At 49.4% G+C, this 14,821-nt stretch overlaps 6 protein-coding genes across 6 annotated transcripts; 2 read left to right on the forward strand and 4 right to left on the reverse strand.

Moving 5' to 3' along the window:
• Positions 1-502: 502 nt before the first annotated feature.
• On the forward strand, positions 503-2,458 carry N7446_000700 (putative amino acid transporter; the record flags this gene model as incomplete). The annotated part of the gene is made up of 6 exons (XM_058509467.1): positions 503-1,414; positions 1,463-1,622; positions 1,673-1,684; positions 1,734-1,938; positions 1,991-2,349; positions 2,427-2,458. The coding sequence occupies 6 exons, from the start codon at positions 503-505 to the stop codon at positions 2,456-2,458; spliced, it is 1,680 nt and encodes a 559-aa protein (XP_058378446.1).
• Positions 2,459-3,418: 960 nt separating this feature from the next.
• On the forward strand, positions 3,419-6,275 carry N7446_000701 (uncharacterized protein; the record flags this gene model as incomplete). Its single annotated transcript, XM_058509468.1, has 5 exons — positions 3,419-3,490; positions 3,564-3,729; positions 3,783-4,032; positions 4,083-4,313; positions 4,361-6,275. 5 exons carry the CDS (start codon positions 3,419-3,421, stop codon positions 6,273-6,275), a joined length of 2,634 nt encoding a protein of 877 aa, XP_058378447.1.
• A 2,112-nt stretch (positions 6,276-8,387) lies between these two features.
• Positions 8,388-8,588, reverse strand: N7446_000702 (uncharacterized protein; the record flags this gene model as incomplete). The annotated part of the gene is made up of 1 exon (XM_058509469.1): positions 8,388-8,588. The coding sequence occupies one exon, from the start codon at positions 8,586-8,588 to the stop codon at positions 8,388-8,390; it is 201 nt and encodes a 66-aa protein (XP_058378448.1).
• Positions 8,589-10,205: 1,617 nt separating this feature from the next.
• Positions 10,206-12,237, reverse strand: N7446_000703 (RAD52 DNA repair protein RADC; the record flags this gene model as incomplete). The annotated part of the gene is made up of 6 exons (XM_058509470.1): positions 10,206-11,176; positions 11,223-11,412; positions 11,465-11,644; positions 11,711-11,797; positions 11,856-12,177; positions 12,230-12,237. The coding sequence occupies 6 exons, from the start codon at positions 12,235-12,237 to the stop codon at positions 10,206-10,208; spliced, it is 1,758 nt and encodes a 585-aa protein (XP_058378449.1).
• A 170-nt stretch (positions 12,238-12,407) lies between these two features.
• On the reverse strand, positions 12,408-13,644 carry N7446_000704 (UBA and UBX domain-containing protein). The gene is made up of 3 exons (XM_058509471.1): positions 13,467-13,644; positions 13,072-13,412; positions 12,408-13,005 (listed from the first exon to the last, which is right to left on the reverse strand). The coding sequence occupies exons 1-3, from the start codon at positions 13,546-13,548 to the stop codon at positions 12,499-12,501; spliced, it is 930 nt and encodes a 309-aa protein (XP_058378450.1). The 5' UTR covers positions 13,549-13,644; the 3' UTR covers positions 12,408-12,498.
• Positions 13,645-14,335: 691 nt separating this feature from the next.
• Positions 14,336-14,599, reverse strand: N7446_000705 (uncharacterized protein; the record flags this gene model as incomplete). The annotated part of the gene is made up of 1 exon (XM_058509472.1): positions 14,336-14,599. The coding sequence occupies one exon, from the start codon at positions 14,597-14,599 to the stop codon at positions 14,336-14,338; it is 264 nt and encodes an 87-aa protein (XP_058378451.1).
• Positions 14,600-14,821: the final 222 nt, after the last annotated feature.

Raw genomic sequence — 14,821 nt, forward strand, 5'->3', positions numbered from 1 at the left:
TGGGCCAATTTCATGGATAGAGCGCCCTTCCTCAATCACGGCGCCTATAGTAGCTGTCACAGCCTGAACAACTCTCGTATCTCTCAAAGAAACATTCTTGTATACATTGTCACAAGTATTAAGCAAAAAAAAAAATATCTTCTCTTGTATAACACAGTAGACTTTGTGAATATTCACTGCTCTATCTGTTTGACGATGGAGAAAACCCTAACTAGAGACTGTTTTGGCCACTTCTTCACTCATAGTATTGATTGAGTGGTTTCCCATCCCAGGACCTCTACTTGGTATCATTTCTGCCAGCATTTATCGATCCATACATTACAAATGTATATCTATTTCAAATGCATTTGCTAGCATCTACCAAATGCATCTCACCATATCCCCTGCATAAGAAACCGTTGTTATCGCGTTACTTATCGGCTATCGGTTATCGGCTATCACGTGCCGCCCCATCCAGGTGGCCTGAAAGCAACAACCTTCTTGCCACTATCTACAGTCAGCGATGCCAGGGGATGAAAGGTTAGAGGATCTGTTACCTGGCGAAGGCCAGAAAGGGCCTGAAGCTCAATCTCTTCTGCCTGAGTCTGATGGGGAGCGTGATCTAGTCGACTCCGGACCTCTCCCGTCTCCGATACCAGACGACGCGAATCGGACACCACATTCCTCAATTTCGCAACCAGCACAAGATGGGCAGCGCCGCACGCCTCGGACTATGAACCGTGTTCGATTTGACTTGGAAGAAGAGCCCGAAGATACCGATCATCATTTGAATGGCCGTGCTCACAGTCCAGACGATGCACTATGGCTGGACGATGAGGACTACGAGCTTGGGAATCGGGGAAGCCCAGGGACACACCACGATGGACAGTCGGTACCTCTCCTCACGGATATTGAAGCGCCTAGTGTAACACTTGCGACGTCGGATGACTTCTTTCCCGAGGAGCATTTGGAAGATGCACGGCCGAGAAGTGGTATGAAGATGGCGTTCATGAACATGGCCAACAGCATTATTGGAGCTGGAATCATTGGGCAACCATATGCGCTTCGTCAAGCGGGTCTGACGATGGGTATCTTGCTGTTGACTGCCTTGACCATAACAGTGGATTGGACCATCCGTCTCATTGTGATCAACTCCAAGTTGAGCGGCGCGGACTCGTTCCAAGCGACCATGCAGTACTGCTTCGGAAAAAGCGGACTCATTGCGATCTCCGTTGCCCAGTGGGCATTCGCATTTGGTGGCATGGTTGCATTCTGCATTATCGTTGGGGATACCATTCCGCACGTGCTAGGCGCGTTGTTTCCATCTCTCCGGGAGATGTCATTTCTCTGGCTCCTCACAGACCGCCGTGCTGTCATTGTTCTCTTTGTTTTAGGTGTTTCATATCCGCTGTCACTGTATAGAGACATTGCCAAGGTCAGATCATCTTCTCGTTTTATCTGCATCAGACTAACAGACAAGTAGTTGGCCAAAGCTTCTGCCTTGGCATTGGTCAGTATGATAGTCATCGTGGTGACCGTAATTACACAAGGTTTCCGAGTTTCATCCGAATCCCGTGGAGATATCAAAAGTCACCTCATCATCAACTCTGGTTTCTTTCAGGCCATCGGTGTTATTTCCTTTGGTAAGCTCCTAACTTTGTTAAAACATGAACAGCCTACTGACGAGTTACAGCGTTTGTTTGCCGTATGATATCTCCCGTCTTGCCGATGCGGTATTGACTAACGAGATGCAGACCACAACAGCCTCCTTATATATGGCTCTCTGAAGAGGCCTACTCTTGACCGTTTCACTAGGGTCACACATTACTCGACCGGAGTATCCTTGGTTATGTGCCTAGCAATGGGCATAGCAGGGTTCCTATCCTTTGGATCAAAGACTCAAGGCAATGTCTTGAACAACTTCCCGTCTGATAACATCATCGTTAACATCGCGCGATTGTATGAACCTCTAATTGACCCCGGAAGGATTGACATTTCTAATTGCTGGCAGTTGCTTCGGCCTGAACATGCTTACTACCTTGCCATTAGAAGCATTTGTTTGCCGTTCCGTCATGACGACCTACTACTTCCCCGACGAACCTTTTAACCCTCACCGACATCTCATATTTACGACATCCTTAGTCGTGACTTCAATGGTGCTCTCTCTCATAACCTGTGACCTGGGCAGTGTCTTCGAGCTCATTGGAGCTACCAGTGCTGCTGCTCTGGCATACATTTTCCCTCCGCTGTGCTATATCAAGCTTAGCAGTGCGTCTCGACGAGAAAAAATCCCGGCATATTTGTGTGTGGGATTTGGCGTTGTTGTGATGGGAGTGAGTGTAGTTCAAGCCGTCGTGAAAATTATTAGAAGTGAGTCCTCACATGTTGTCGTTTTGCTCCGAGAAATCATTTTTTGCACTTGGGGGCCATTAGCTAACATGATGCAGAGGATGGGGATCCTCATAGCTGCAGTGCATAGAAATAGAATTCTCGTTGCTAGACTAGGCAATACTCCAATGGAAGACTGTTGAGTCCTAGTTACGTGCCTTCCTCTTTTGCGCGCCAGTTTGGGATGATTGCAGGGCAGTCGCATAATAATAATTTTCTCGCCCTTGTGCAGTCTGGAAACGAGAGCGACCTCTTCCTCTTCCATCCCCCATCCCCCTCTCACTCGAAATCTACCGATTGATGGATGCTAGTCCAGGGGAGGGAGGTATTCAAAGTATACGACAAGAATTACATACTTGCCAGGCTTCTACTATATACAGGACTCGAAGCCCACGTGCGCTAGTCTACGTGCGCTAGTCACCCACGTGCTGAATTACCCAAAACGTCGACACCCACGTGGCCAAGCTTTTTGCCATTTCCAGACGGAAGGAACGATGGACACAGTGGCTGGCACAGTGCCTGGATGGGCAACACCCTTTCGTCACATGTTTGTTTTTATCAATCGCCTACTCACTGCGTCCTCTTTCACGGATTTTTTCAATCCAACCATCCTCTTCATCTTTCAACGCACTCACTCTGCATGATCTTGCAAGTACTTGCTCTGCATCATCTACTCAGGTTTTTCTCTGCTCCCCACTACGAGATTCGATCTCTCAAGCATCTCTCACTTCAAAGAGCCTCGCCGATCCGACGAGGTCTCTACGCGTCGATCATAACCTTGGGCTTCTCCAGCTCGTTGTCAAGCATACCATCCATCCCCCTCTCGTCGGCAAGTCCGACACCAACCCCCTGCTACCCTGTAAGTCATATTCTCTGTTCCCTGTCGGCATCTCTCAAGCGCCACTCGTCCGAGTCTCTCCTGCCCTTGGCATTACTTACTCTCTTCTCATTTCCAGCGTGTCTAGCGAAAGTAAGATAAGGTATCTATTGACTTCAAGCGCGTCAATACACTCTTTGCCTACCTGCTGGTTGACGCTGTCAGCACAACGACATGGGCGACAACAACGAGGGCGAAAGTCCAGAGGAGCGCAAGCGCTCCGAGAAGCTCAAGGCCCTGCAGATGGTACTAAGCCACTTCCCGCTTACTTCCTGATTACCCTGCTTTCTGTGTATCCGCTAACTCAAAGATCCAATAGGCCGATCTGGGCACATCGCGTCGTGAGGTGATCTCAACCCACGATGTCTCTCGGAACCGGGGCCCCCAGCGGGGTCAGCTTGGAGCCGACAGAGAGTGTGATAAGCCAGGCACTGCTGCCTACCAATTGGCTCGGGCTAACAGGACCACACTGGACGCTTGGTCAAGTTCGTGTCCAACAGATGACTATTGGGCCTTTGACTAAATCTCAGCTTTATAGACTACCACACAATCGTCACAGACACCGGTAACATGGAGGAGTTGGACGACATCAATGACGGGCAGTCCCACCGCCGTGCTCTAAATGAGCAATTTGCGGGCCGACGTCGACCGATGCTCCAGCTTTCGGACCCGCAGTTCAACAGCCCCCCATCCATCGGGAACCACCTTGTTCCTCCAACATCTCGGGGCCGTGGTGGCGGCCGTGCTGGAACAAACCGCCGCGCTTCTTACGCTCCGTCTCCTGCAAAGTAAGCAATTCCTTTCCTTTGCAAACGTTACAAACTAACCAGAACAAAAGGTCTCGCACATCTCACCGTGGAGGCATTGTGAAGACCAACAACCAACGGTCTGTGACTGTGGGGGCTCGACTGGACCCTGCCCTGAACGAAAACAATGATGGCATCGACCCACAAGCACGCGGTAGTGGCCGAGGCCGAAACCGAGGTCTTGATCGAGGAAGAGCGCGGGCGACACCACGTCAAAGCCCCCTGCCTCCTCGACCTCCCCGTGCCCAACGACCGCTTTTAACGTATGTCGATTGGTTCTGTTATGTTTCTATGCTAATTTCTCGTTCAGTCAGGACATGTCGGGCAGATTATCCGACACCTCATCGTTCCTATCCATTATGAAAGCTCGCAGCGTATCCGTGCCAAAGCCACCAGCTGCCCTTCCTGTGTCCCCTCCGATGAAGACATCATACCACGATCAGCCATTGGCGGAGCGTATGAGTCCACCATCTCTAACGCCATCCCGGATTGTGCCTCGCTCTCAAACTGCCGCGTTTTCGAAATCAAAGGGCCGCTCTCCGACTTCCAATAGCACTGCAAAGGCCCCCATCGAAGGGACTGGCACTTCCATCGATGTCGAAGACCTCAAGTGGAAAATCTCCGCAGGTGAATTCCCACGCAAGAAGAGCCCCTTGTCGCCTGTGTCCACTCCGGCCAAGAAGAAGGCAGCCCCTGTTGCCAAGCTTCCTCAAGCTGCGCAGAAAAAATCTTCTGGCGAAGCACAAGCAGTCAAACAGCGAGCTTTAGGTCAAAATCTTCTTGATGAGGGTCCTACTGTGGCAGAAACGTCCATCCAGACAGACGATGTGTCTTCGTACATTCCAGGCGAGGATCTTATCAACCTGGAATTCACCACACCCCCCAGACAAGCTGCTTTTGCTAGTCCCAGTGCTGCCGTCCTGGAGGGACTGGATTTTGCTGTCCCACTTCTGCCCTTTGCCCCATCGCCGTCTTCCATTTATGTCTCTGCCGACGCAGAAAGCCAACTGGGTGAACTGGGTTTTTCTGATGTGATATCCACTCGGAATGAAGAGCCTGGGGCCGAATTCTGGGATCTCATAGGTAACACCGTGGGTAGAAGTGTGGGTTCAGCCCTCAAGGATGCGTATGGAAAGGGTTATATCCCACCCTTCATCAACAAATCTGATCAACAAGGAACCTCAGCCATTTCTCGTAATCTGGCCACCAAAAGCGCTGAACAGTTCCTGAAGGGTATCTCAACTCCAAATCACGACATGTCACGCTTGGAGCAGTGGTTGACAAAGGCTAACAATGCAATTGAAGGTCCGAGCTTTGAAAAACATCGTTCGCCTCATGGCTCCTCGCCGGAATCCGCGGACCAGAAGCCATCAACTCGGTTGCCAGTGCCAGGGCTATCGCCTCACAAGAGCGAATACTCGGAGCTTGATCTCCAGCATGTTGAGCTGATCAAGCCCCTCGATTTCACCAAGGCTATCGAGTCTACCAAGCCCATCAAGTTCGACAAGCCTGTCGAGGCGACAAAGCCACCTCAGAAGCCGGTGCCTGAGACTTCACCCTCCAGTGTTTTTGTCAAGCCCACGGGTCTTCTCGATTCCAAATACGCCTCCGAGCCACCTGCAGCTCTGACAAAGCTGACAAGAAAGAAGCCCGCTAGCGCAACCGCCAAGTCGGTTCCCCATGATATGACGAGCAGAATGGTATCGCGTTCCCAAGCTGCGCCTTCGCGTCCCCCGGGTCTAGCTGCACCTTCCCGTCCTCCAGGTCCGCCTTCGGGTTCCCAAGCCATGGCATCGCGTCCCAAGTCTTCCGCTCGAGTGTTGAGTGAAAGGACCCCAAACGTTCACCAGCCTGTGAGTTCAACTGGAGTGCGCACAATCGGACCCGCTCCTTCTGTCTTTGAGCCTACCACACTTCGAGATGGCCATGGGTCTGCAGCTCCTCCCATCTCTGTCCGGCAGCCAGCTGCGAGAGTGCCTCTTCAGGCGGAGAACTGGTCAGCAAATATTGCCTCGGCGAGCTCCAGCTCTGACGCTTTGCGTAGGGTAAGCAACCTGACCTTCCCGCGGATGCAGCCTGTGTCATTTCCGGTTCCCCGAGTCATTGGTCCCGGTCCTGGTATTGTGTTACCTGGATTTTCCCCTACACCACTGACCATGTCTGGTGATAAAGCGGTGAGCAAGGTGACTATTTTGGGCCCTGCTCCGTTCACTCCTCGGAAGTGAACAATCTAACGCACATGCATGCCTCACATTGAGCTTAAAACAAGCTCGTGCGGCATCCAAGACGTATCGCAAATACGTCTAGTTGAGCCACTTATGCGATCTCGTCTCTCATTTTTATCATGGACAATCTTCAGAAAATACGAATATTTGAGAAAAAAAAACTAACAAACAAAACCACAAAACCCAGGCGTTCTGCCTGTCAGTTCCCCAATATCACCTGTTCGATGTATGCTCTCATTAGGGTCATTTCCTACTCTCCCTCCGCCATCATCCTAACCCTGCTGTCAGCTTGAGCCATCATCTCCTCTTTGTGTATTTGGAAAGAATCTCTGTCTTCAGTTGCAAACTTGTCAAGGGCAAAGGGGTCATGTTGTTCGACTGATTTTGTCAAAATAGCTCACTTAATGATGCTAGTGTCTGCGTCGTGAATCCTCCTCTGCAAGTAGATGTAGGCTGTGTAGTGTTCCAAGGGTTTTTTGTAGAACGTCTAGTGAGATGTCCATGTCTGTCACGGGAATGAAGTACATGTACGCTGCATCTTATACCTTTGTGGATCCACAAGCTGCCAGGGGATAAGGTAGACCCACATCCCGGAGAAAAAGCTCCACCATAAGCAAGTTCAAAGTAAATCTAGCAATCACCCCCGGTGCAGCTCAGTAATAGAACCTTAGAACGAGCGTATTGCACGACGAATCCCGGAATGTGCGGTCTTTTTCATGTAGCGAGGCAATGGGGGTTGCTGCTGATGCTGATGGACAATTGGACAACACAGACAGACAACTTGTCCTAGCTAAGAAAATAAAATTGCCCACGTCACATATCCACATGTATCAGACAGACTGATTGGTGCGGATTCATTTAGTCTTTCCGTGACATTTGTACCTGATCTGCAGAAACTGATGGGTCTCTGGGTCCGGGATCGTCCTCGTGCGGTCCGCCGTTTACGGTTCGGTGGGTAGGATTTTACGGTCCCAGGGGGAGGAACCGATTTTACGGACTCAGGGGGGAGGAACCATTTTGACTGACGGAATATAGATTAAATATACGTGTATCGTAGTATGCGCCTCAGTGGGTCCGGAGCAATGTCGATGGGGGACCGGTGGGGAGGGATTTTGTTGGTAAAGTATGCAGCATGCAGGGTAAATATGCATGCGGTGGGATAGGATGGGATGGGATGTGATGGGATTGCATGAGATGGGATTGGATGAGATGGGAAGAAAAAAGCTGGATCGAGTAACAGTTGCAAGCCTGATAGATCACATTAAGGAAGGATAGGTATTCGAGTCCATAAGTAAATTTGGACTGCATAAGGAATGGCTGAACGGAGGGGACAACTTTTTAATTCCAATTCCCCGAAAAAAATAAGTCTAGATCGACGGGCAGTTTTCCCATATCACCTATTTCTGGGCTTCCGACTTGTAACCGTAATAGCAGACAACTAAGAAAAAAAATTTAGGACTTTTGTTATTCTCCTTTCCCCTTGGCATTTTTGACCAAATCGGGCTCGATCTTTACTCTCGATCGGCACACAACAGGTCCCAGATTCTTACCGTCGTCCTTTTTTTCGATCGGGTACATTATCTACGGATCTCGGACTCCTTTCCCCGGGCCCCTCTCTGCGGCTCTACCGCGTCTTGGATAAACGGTTCGTATATTGTACCTGGGACTATCGGATGTCCAAAACTGGTTGAAACCAAATAAGGATCTGCTGACTCTATCAAAGTCAGTTGAGATCAAACTTGACCGCCATATGACCTGCTAACGCTGAAAAGATGCGGTGAGAACTACAGGTCAAATTTCATCCTTGTTGCATACCACAGCGGAGAGTGATGAATTCTAGTGCTGGGTGAATAACCTATGTATCCTCGGGAGTGCTAAATTTACATGCAAACTATTTCAAAATAGATACATCCACGGTCTCATAACCTACAGCCTGCTCGTGTACAAGGCTTGACAAATCTCATCACATGTATTAAGATACCCAGACTGGTTCGGTCACGCATCTGTAGCAAATGTGGTCAGTGGAAATCTTCATAGTCAGGGAGTATTCTTTACCGTTGAAGGCATACGGTTTACGCCTTCTTGGTTGCTGTATATTCGGACAGACAGAGGTTATATCTTCCTAGGGAAGTCAGTCAATGATTGCTCAGGACTTTTACAACTTCGGGATCGAACCAGATCATTTTCGACAGGACGCTCGCGAGTGCCCCTCAAGTACAAAGCAACCAGTAGGAAAACAGAAGCGACAACGCCAGCAAGGATAGTGTTCGCTGTCTTGGCGTGTGCAAAATAGAAATCAAACAGCAAGGCCATTTTGTAAGGGCGGCCTATAAATAATGGACTTTTGTAGATCGAGAGACTGGATCTCAAAAGAGAGTTAAACTAGAAGAGTCGGACGGGCACCTTCTTAAATATTCTCACCACCGTACGTGTAGGAGATTCTCGACCGCCATGTCACCGTAGATCCTCTCCGCAGGGAGGCTCGTTTTGCTGTATGGGACTGAGGAGCCTCGAATCCTCACAAGCACAGCACCCGGCGCGCCGGTACTCCTGCCGCGATCACTCTAGCGCTGATCAATCACTTAAGTAATGGACTTATTTTAAAAAATGTGGGAGTAAAAAAAATTAGACATATGCGAATCCCGCGAGTCCTGCGTTCCATACGTTCCATACGTTCCATACTAAAAAAACGGGATTCAACGCCACCAACTACGATACCCAACCAGATCTCGACCATTAGGAAACCTGTCCAACCTGTCCAAAGCACCTCGTGAACCCCTGTCCCAAATGCAAAAGTGCCGAAAGACTAGGTGCCAGCAGACGGAGACAAAGCGCGGAACCCCATAGTAAGTTCCGGGGGTCGCGAAGAACCCAGAACTCGGGAGGCTTGCATCTAAAGTGAAGCGTTAGTGGAATTTTTTTGTGCCCGCGTTCCAGATAATCCAGGCATACCGGAAGCTAGAGAGATTCTTTCCGGTGGAGGTGACTTCTTTGTGGCTTCTTTGTGGCGGATTAGGGCTAGAATAATTTCGACTAACTGTTAATGCAAGCTAAAAAATAACGTGGCTTTTTTTCCCGTTCTTTTTATTTTTATGTTTATTCTTATTTTCCCAGTAAATTTCGTTTCCTCTTCGACAAGTCTATTCATTGACTGCTGTGCTGCAGGCGATTCGCCTACTCCGGAGAGAAGCCACCAAAGGACCAACGGTGTCCACATAGTATCGCGGAGCATCACAAACAGTGCCACTTTCCTGAATCTCTCAATGCCTTGGTTGAATGCTACCTAACAGAGGCTTGACTGAAACCTGTCAAAACTCCCTAATGATAGAAGTGGACAGACACTTGGTCTAGGCAGCCAAGTTTCTAGGCGGTTCAATATATCATTGAAATAATTTGATTTTTTGTCGACAGCGTTGTTTTATCCAGCCTTTCAGCATGCTACCTGTCCAGACTTTTCAGCAGATTGCCTCTCTACTAATATCAAACAATGCATCATGAACGCTTTACTCGTTACCTATATATAGTAGCCGTAAATTGCATGCAGACCGGTATAAGGAAGCTTGAAGTGGCATTGAGCCTTGGAAGGGACGTGTATTAAACGTCTGGATTGACAATAAATTCTAACAGGATACGCTGCCGTTCAGCATGCTCCATCATTCTAAAATAATGAAAAGTAAGTGTGTCCAGAAAAACAATGTACTAATAAGCACTTGATAAACCATGTATTCCATCATGGGATCCTAAAGATCCATTGACCTGAAGACACCCAAAGTAAATGTAAACGCCACTCATCCTTGCTAGCCATGGTAAACATGCAATGACGCCATGATACCGGATTTCAAAAAGACGATACAAATGAGAGACGCTTGTGCTTGTGTTTGAGAGTTGCGCAGTGATTTACCCTCCTTCGGGGTAGAGACATCATATTCATTACTGGGTTGGCGGTCGAGGGTCAGAAGAGTCAGCATCCGAGACCCGGGGTCGTTTCGGTTCATTTGGACCGGGGACAGGTGGCCCAGGATTGGCGCCTGGCGAAGCATTGGCATTTGTGACATCGGTCAAGGGAGGTCGTTTTCCATTTAGGTTCTGTGGGGGGACGCTGCTCCTATTCATGGCGGCTGAATTGGAACCGTTGTTGGGTCGTGTCAAGGGACGGTAAGATGAGACAGATGGGCCTCGGCTGACTGGACTGCCGAATCCGCTACCGGGAGCACCGACTTTGCGTTGTAGATCGACTGCCGGGTTGACATAGTCGCGTGAGTTGTTGTTGGGTGCGGGAGAGGCGTTGGAAAGCATGGGTCTGGAAATGGGAACGCTCTTGGTATGGTCTACGCCGGCTGTTTTGCGGATCGATGGACTCTCTGCGTGTGGATCAAATTGTGGTGCTGCCGATGCGCCGTTTGGGTTGTCGCGAAGGAGATCTACTGCTCTGGCAGAGTAGAATCCACCTGACGGTGTCCCTTGGGGTGGGTTCATTTCCTGATTCCCCCCAGAAAAGGATTCCCTTTTGATTGGAGGTTGGGCGATGTTATTTGCTTGTCCGTTTTGACCAGCTTGTTGTTGTGGTGGGACTGGAGGTCTGATATTTTGAATGATTTGAGCAGGATTTTGGCCGGGCATGGGACGACCATTTGCTGCAGCAGGTGGTGGGATGGCACCTGGGGTCTGTCGTGCAATTGGTGGAACTGGTCGTCCTGCCGGGCCTGAACCGTTCCATCGCTCAGGTTTAGAGGGTGTGACGACAGCTGGGTTGAATCCTGTCTGCACAGCAGGCCCACGTTGTGGGGCTGGACCAGTTGTAGGGACAGGTGGCTGTTGGCGTGGAGGCTCGGTGTCTATTACTATCTCATCAGGATTACCTGAATCGGGAACTCCAAAATCGGCTTCATCAAAGAGATCACCTGTATTTGTTAGCCAAGTCTTGGGCTCGCATTTGTTTGAACATACTTCCAAATTCCCCGTCACCATCAGTAGGAACATGCTTTCCTATATGGTTATTCCTAGCTTGGTTGACAGGAAGAGGAAGGGGTAAATCGTCATCCTCGGATACCCGTTTGGGCGGAGGTGGAGGTTGTTCTTTCTTAACAGGCGGGGCAAAGTCAGGGTGACGATGAAGATCTTCAATATCCCATTTCGCCTGGTTCAAGAGTCAGCAGGGTATAGATATTAGAGAACATCATAGATCTTACGGGAGCTGCCTTCACCCTAGTCACTTTGGAGACATAGTCCTTGTCATAAACACAATTGCCCAACACGTTGCCGAAGGTCCTCAAAGTACGTTTCAACGAATCTGTTGTGCCTTCTTTCTTGGCCTTCTCAAAGGCCGCGGCCTTACCCTTGCAATTCTCGATATGTCCGTAGCCGATATCCTAAAAGAGGGGGAAGTTAACGCTAGTCCCGGTTCAAATTCCCCGTTTTCACGTGGGCTGCCCTACCTCGTGGAAAGTGCCATCCCTTAGAGTGACTCTCATGATTACCGAGAGACCTAAGCTGATTTTGCCTGTGTTTGGATTCTCCTCAACCTAATTGATAAGTGTTAGACAGTCCCTTTTGTCACTATATAACCCGAGGATAACACACAAAATCGATCTGGATAGTCTGGATAGAGCTGGACCAGCCATTGAACCCAAACACTTCATTCGCAAGGTTGATGCATTTGTCTGCGGCAAGATAGTGCACTTTCTGCCCCGCGGCACCAGGTCGTGCGGAGATATACTCAGGCCCTAGTTTCTTATCGAGGCGGGATTGTAGTGTTGCAATCTCCTGTGCAGTGTATTCATTGATGCGGCGTTGGGGCTCTTCGAAGGGGTTCGCTGTGGCGGCACCTGTTGTGTTCGGCATTATGATGTTCGCTGGACCACCGCGATGTTGGTCGCCAACACTGGGGATATTGCTATCAGTTCTGGTTCCATGGGGTAGTTGAACGATGTCTAATCTTAGGGGGATGATCTCACGCTGGCATGTTTTGCAAGTGATGTCGACTTTTGTTATACGGGATGCGCTGAGCGCGTCTTCTCAGGCACCGAGACGCGGCTTAATCGCGACATCACGTGTCGAAGAGATAAGATAACAGATAGATAACAGATCTCGAGGTAAACAGAAGAAAAAGAAGAATACACTACGAATAAGAGCGTCAATCTCAGGTTTTTATAGCTAATATTTAGTCCTTAAATCCACCTGGCGAGGTGCTAGGGCTAATTACCCCAAACCGGAGGCTATGGCATTATTGAACGACTAGAGAGGCACTGGGAACGAGTCCTAATTCCTTCAAAGTCTCTCCAAAGAACTCTGCGTCAAAAACCTTCTTAGGGAAGTTCTGCACAAAGCTCTGGACCTCAATTCCATCCTGTTCCTTCAGCGCCGCAGCAACCTCAAACAGTGTGGTGTCAACAGGGAGAGTCTTCATGATGTTGCCCTTGGGCGATTGGAATCGCAAGCGGGTTTCTGTGTATGCGGAAGCTGGCTTGGACGTAGCGGGACCGGAAGCAGTGGGTACTGGAGCAGCAGCAGGGGCGGGAGGAGGGGCGACGCCGGCACGCTCAGCTCGTTCACGCTCGGCCTTCAGCCGTCTCTCCTCCTTGTCCGCCTCGATCTTTGCCTTGATACGCTTCTTCGCATCGATGTCATCCTGCTTCTCCTTTTTCTTGGCCGCCGCTTCCTTCATCATTTGTTTCCGTTGGAGCTCCTCCTTAGCGTCCTGGCTCTCTTTTGTGCTCTTCTGTCGGATTTTCTAGGAAACCAAGTTAGTAAATAACCCCAGTCACAAGCTAGCAAGACAAAACCCCAATAGACATACCTCATTGTTCTTCTTGTCAATTTTATCCTGCTCTGATTGTCCTGCCCGCTTTGCCGCAAGCTTCTCCCGAAGCTCTGCCAGTCGTTCCTTCTTCTGCTCCTCGGTCAAGGGGGCAATTTCTTCTGTGGACTCTGAGAAATCGACGTGCTGCGACTTGGATGCGTGGAACTCGGCCTGTGCCGTGCTTCGGAATTTTTTGCCACAATCGTTGCAGACCAAGCTGCGTGGTGCTTCGCCGGGTTGAAGTGCGGGGCCGTCCTCCTCTTGCGCTTCAGCCTGAGCTTGAATTTCCTCCAACGACTTGTCCTGGTTATCTTCAAGCCACTGCAATGCGCCCTGCACTGTTTCATTTGTCAGAGATCTGTTCACCGTCACATCGAAGGGTGAAAACTTACAGCCGCCTGTTTTCGTGACCGCGATCTGAGCGCGTTCTTTGTCGAAGCCCATTTCAATGAGCTGGTCTAAGTCGGACGCCATGATTTAGAGGCTTAGAAATCAAATAAGTATTCTGAAAAGGGAAGAAATGTTAAGGGAGTGGAAGAAGTGAAGGCTTAAGAACACGAGTGACGTATCAGAAAGGCGGCAAGCGATAAGGCCCACCCAGCTTCCCCTCCACACTTCACTATTTGACCTTGTTCAGATGGCTACAAAGTCAATGATTTTTTGGTCGATCGGTGCCTGATTGTGTCAAATGACACAACGTGGGCCTCTGTCTATCTAAATATTATGCAACATTGTCAGGAAGTGGCACGGGGCGGTGCCTTGGAAGTCAGGCTTCCAGCCAGAAAATTGACGACAAGACAGCAACATATCCACTGGCCACCGGGTAGAGGGATGCTTCTAAACGACAGAAAACACTTCCGGTAACATGCGGTGCTACAAAACCGCATCGCAAGTTGCCGTCAATGTGTCTAGCCTTCATGTGTTTGAATCCCTGTATGCACCGACAGCATTCTACAGTGCTTGCTGGATTTAATGGCTGATGTCAGGGAAGTGATCAACCCCATAATGAAAGTCAGGGTTATACGCTCCAGAATAAGATACGATACAATGGCTCTTTCTGTAGCCAAAATAGTAGGATAACATGCATAGAGAATCAATGAAGATACCTTTTCGTAGTCAAGTTCTCTCAATATAACGAGGTGAATTAAATATCAAGTTCGCCTCCAGTATGTTCAAAAGAGGCCTTCCTCCAAACTCCAAGACCTGATCATCCAGCTGTCATCGCCTTGAGTGTGTAGGGATTGTCGTCAACTAAGTGACCTCAGATGACCTTCGCTGCTCCTTCTACCATCTCGTAGTCAAACTCATGCACTACTCCAGAACCCATCGTCCACAATGCCATGCAGTTCAGTTTTGGCATGCCAAGAGCCGCCCGGCCAGCAGAAAGATAGATGGTCGTTGGCAAACCTCGCGATATATCGATGTCGAATACACCAGTATTTGCCTTCTTCAGCAGGACTCTGTACGTAACCAGGCCACGCTGGCGGTATATCAAAGCCAGGATGGTCATCACCCTCCGGGTCATGTGGGTCTTTGGGCGCCCTTTCAAATAATTGGACCGAAAGGTTCGTCATCCGTGGCCAGCAAGGGGTTGTTAGAATTTTGTCTGTATTCAAAGACAGAAAAGGTCCTTTCCCAACACAGTTCCCCTGATGTTTAGGGTCGTCAATTGCTGAGAAAAATCATTAAGTGCAAGCTAAACATATCCCCCACACCCTTTGTCACACCTAAAGGGGAAAAGGATTGA

The sequence above is a fragment of the Penicillium canescens genome, assembly GCF_028828765.1.
Source record: "Penicillium canescens strain IBT 15451 chromosome Unknown utg000001l_segment0_segment0, whole genome shotgun sequence".
NCBI lineage: Eukaryota > Fungi > Ascomycota > Eurotiomycetes > Eurotiales > Aspergillaceae > Penicillium > Penicillium canescens.

Bases quoted from the DNA above. Each gene is read 5' to 3' on its own strand.
- N7446_000704 (XM_058509471.1), bottom strand. From the start codon at position 13,548: ATGGCGTCCGACTTAGACCAGCTCATTGAAATGGGCTTCGACAAAGAA. The intron at 13,413-13,466 runs GTAAGTTTTCAC...CAAATGAAACAG, and splicing joins GGTCACGAAAACAGGCGGCT to TGCAGGGCGCATTGCAGTGG. The intron at 13,006-13,071 runs GTATGTCTATTG...TTGGTTTCCTAG, and splicing joins TTGACAAGAAGAACAATGAG to AAAATCCGACAGAAGAGCAC.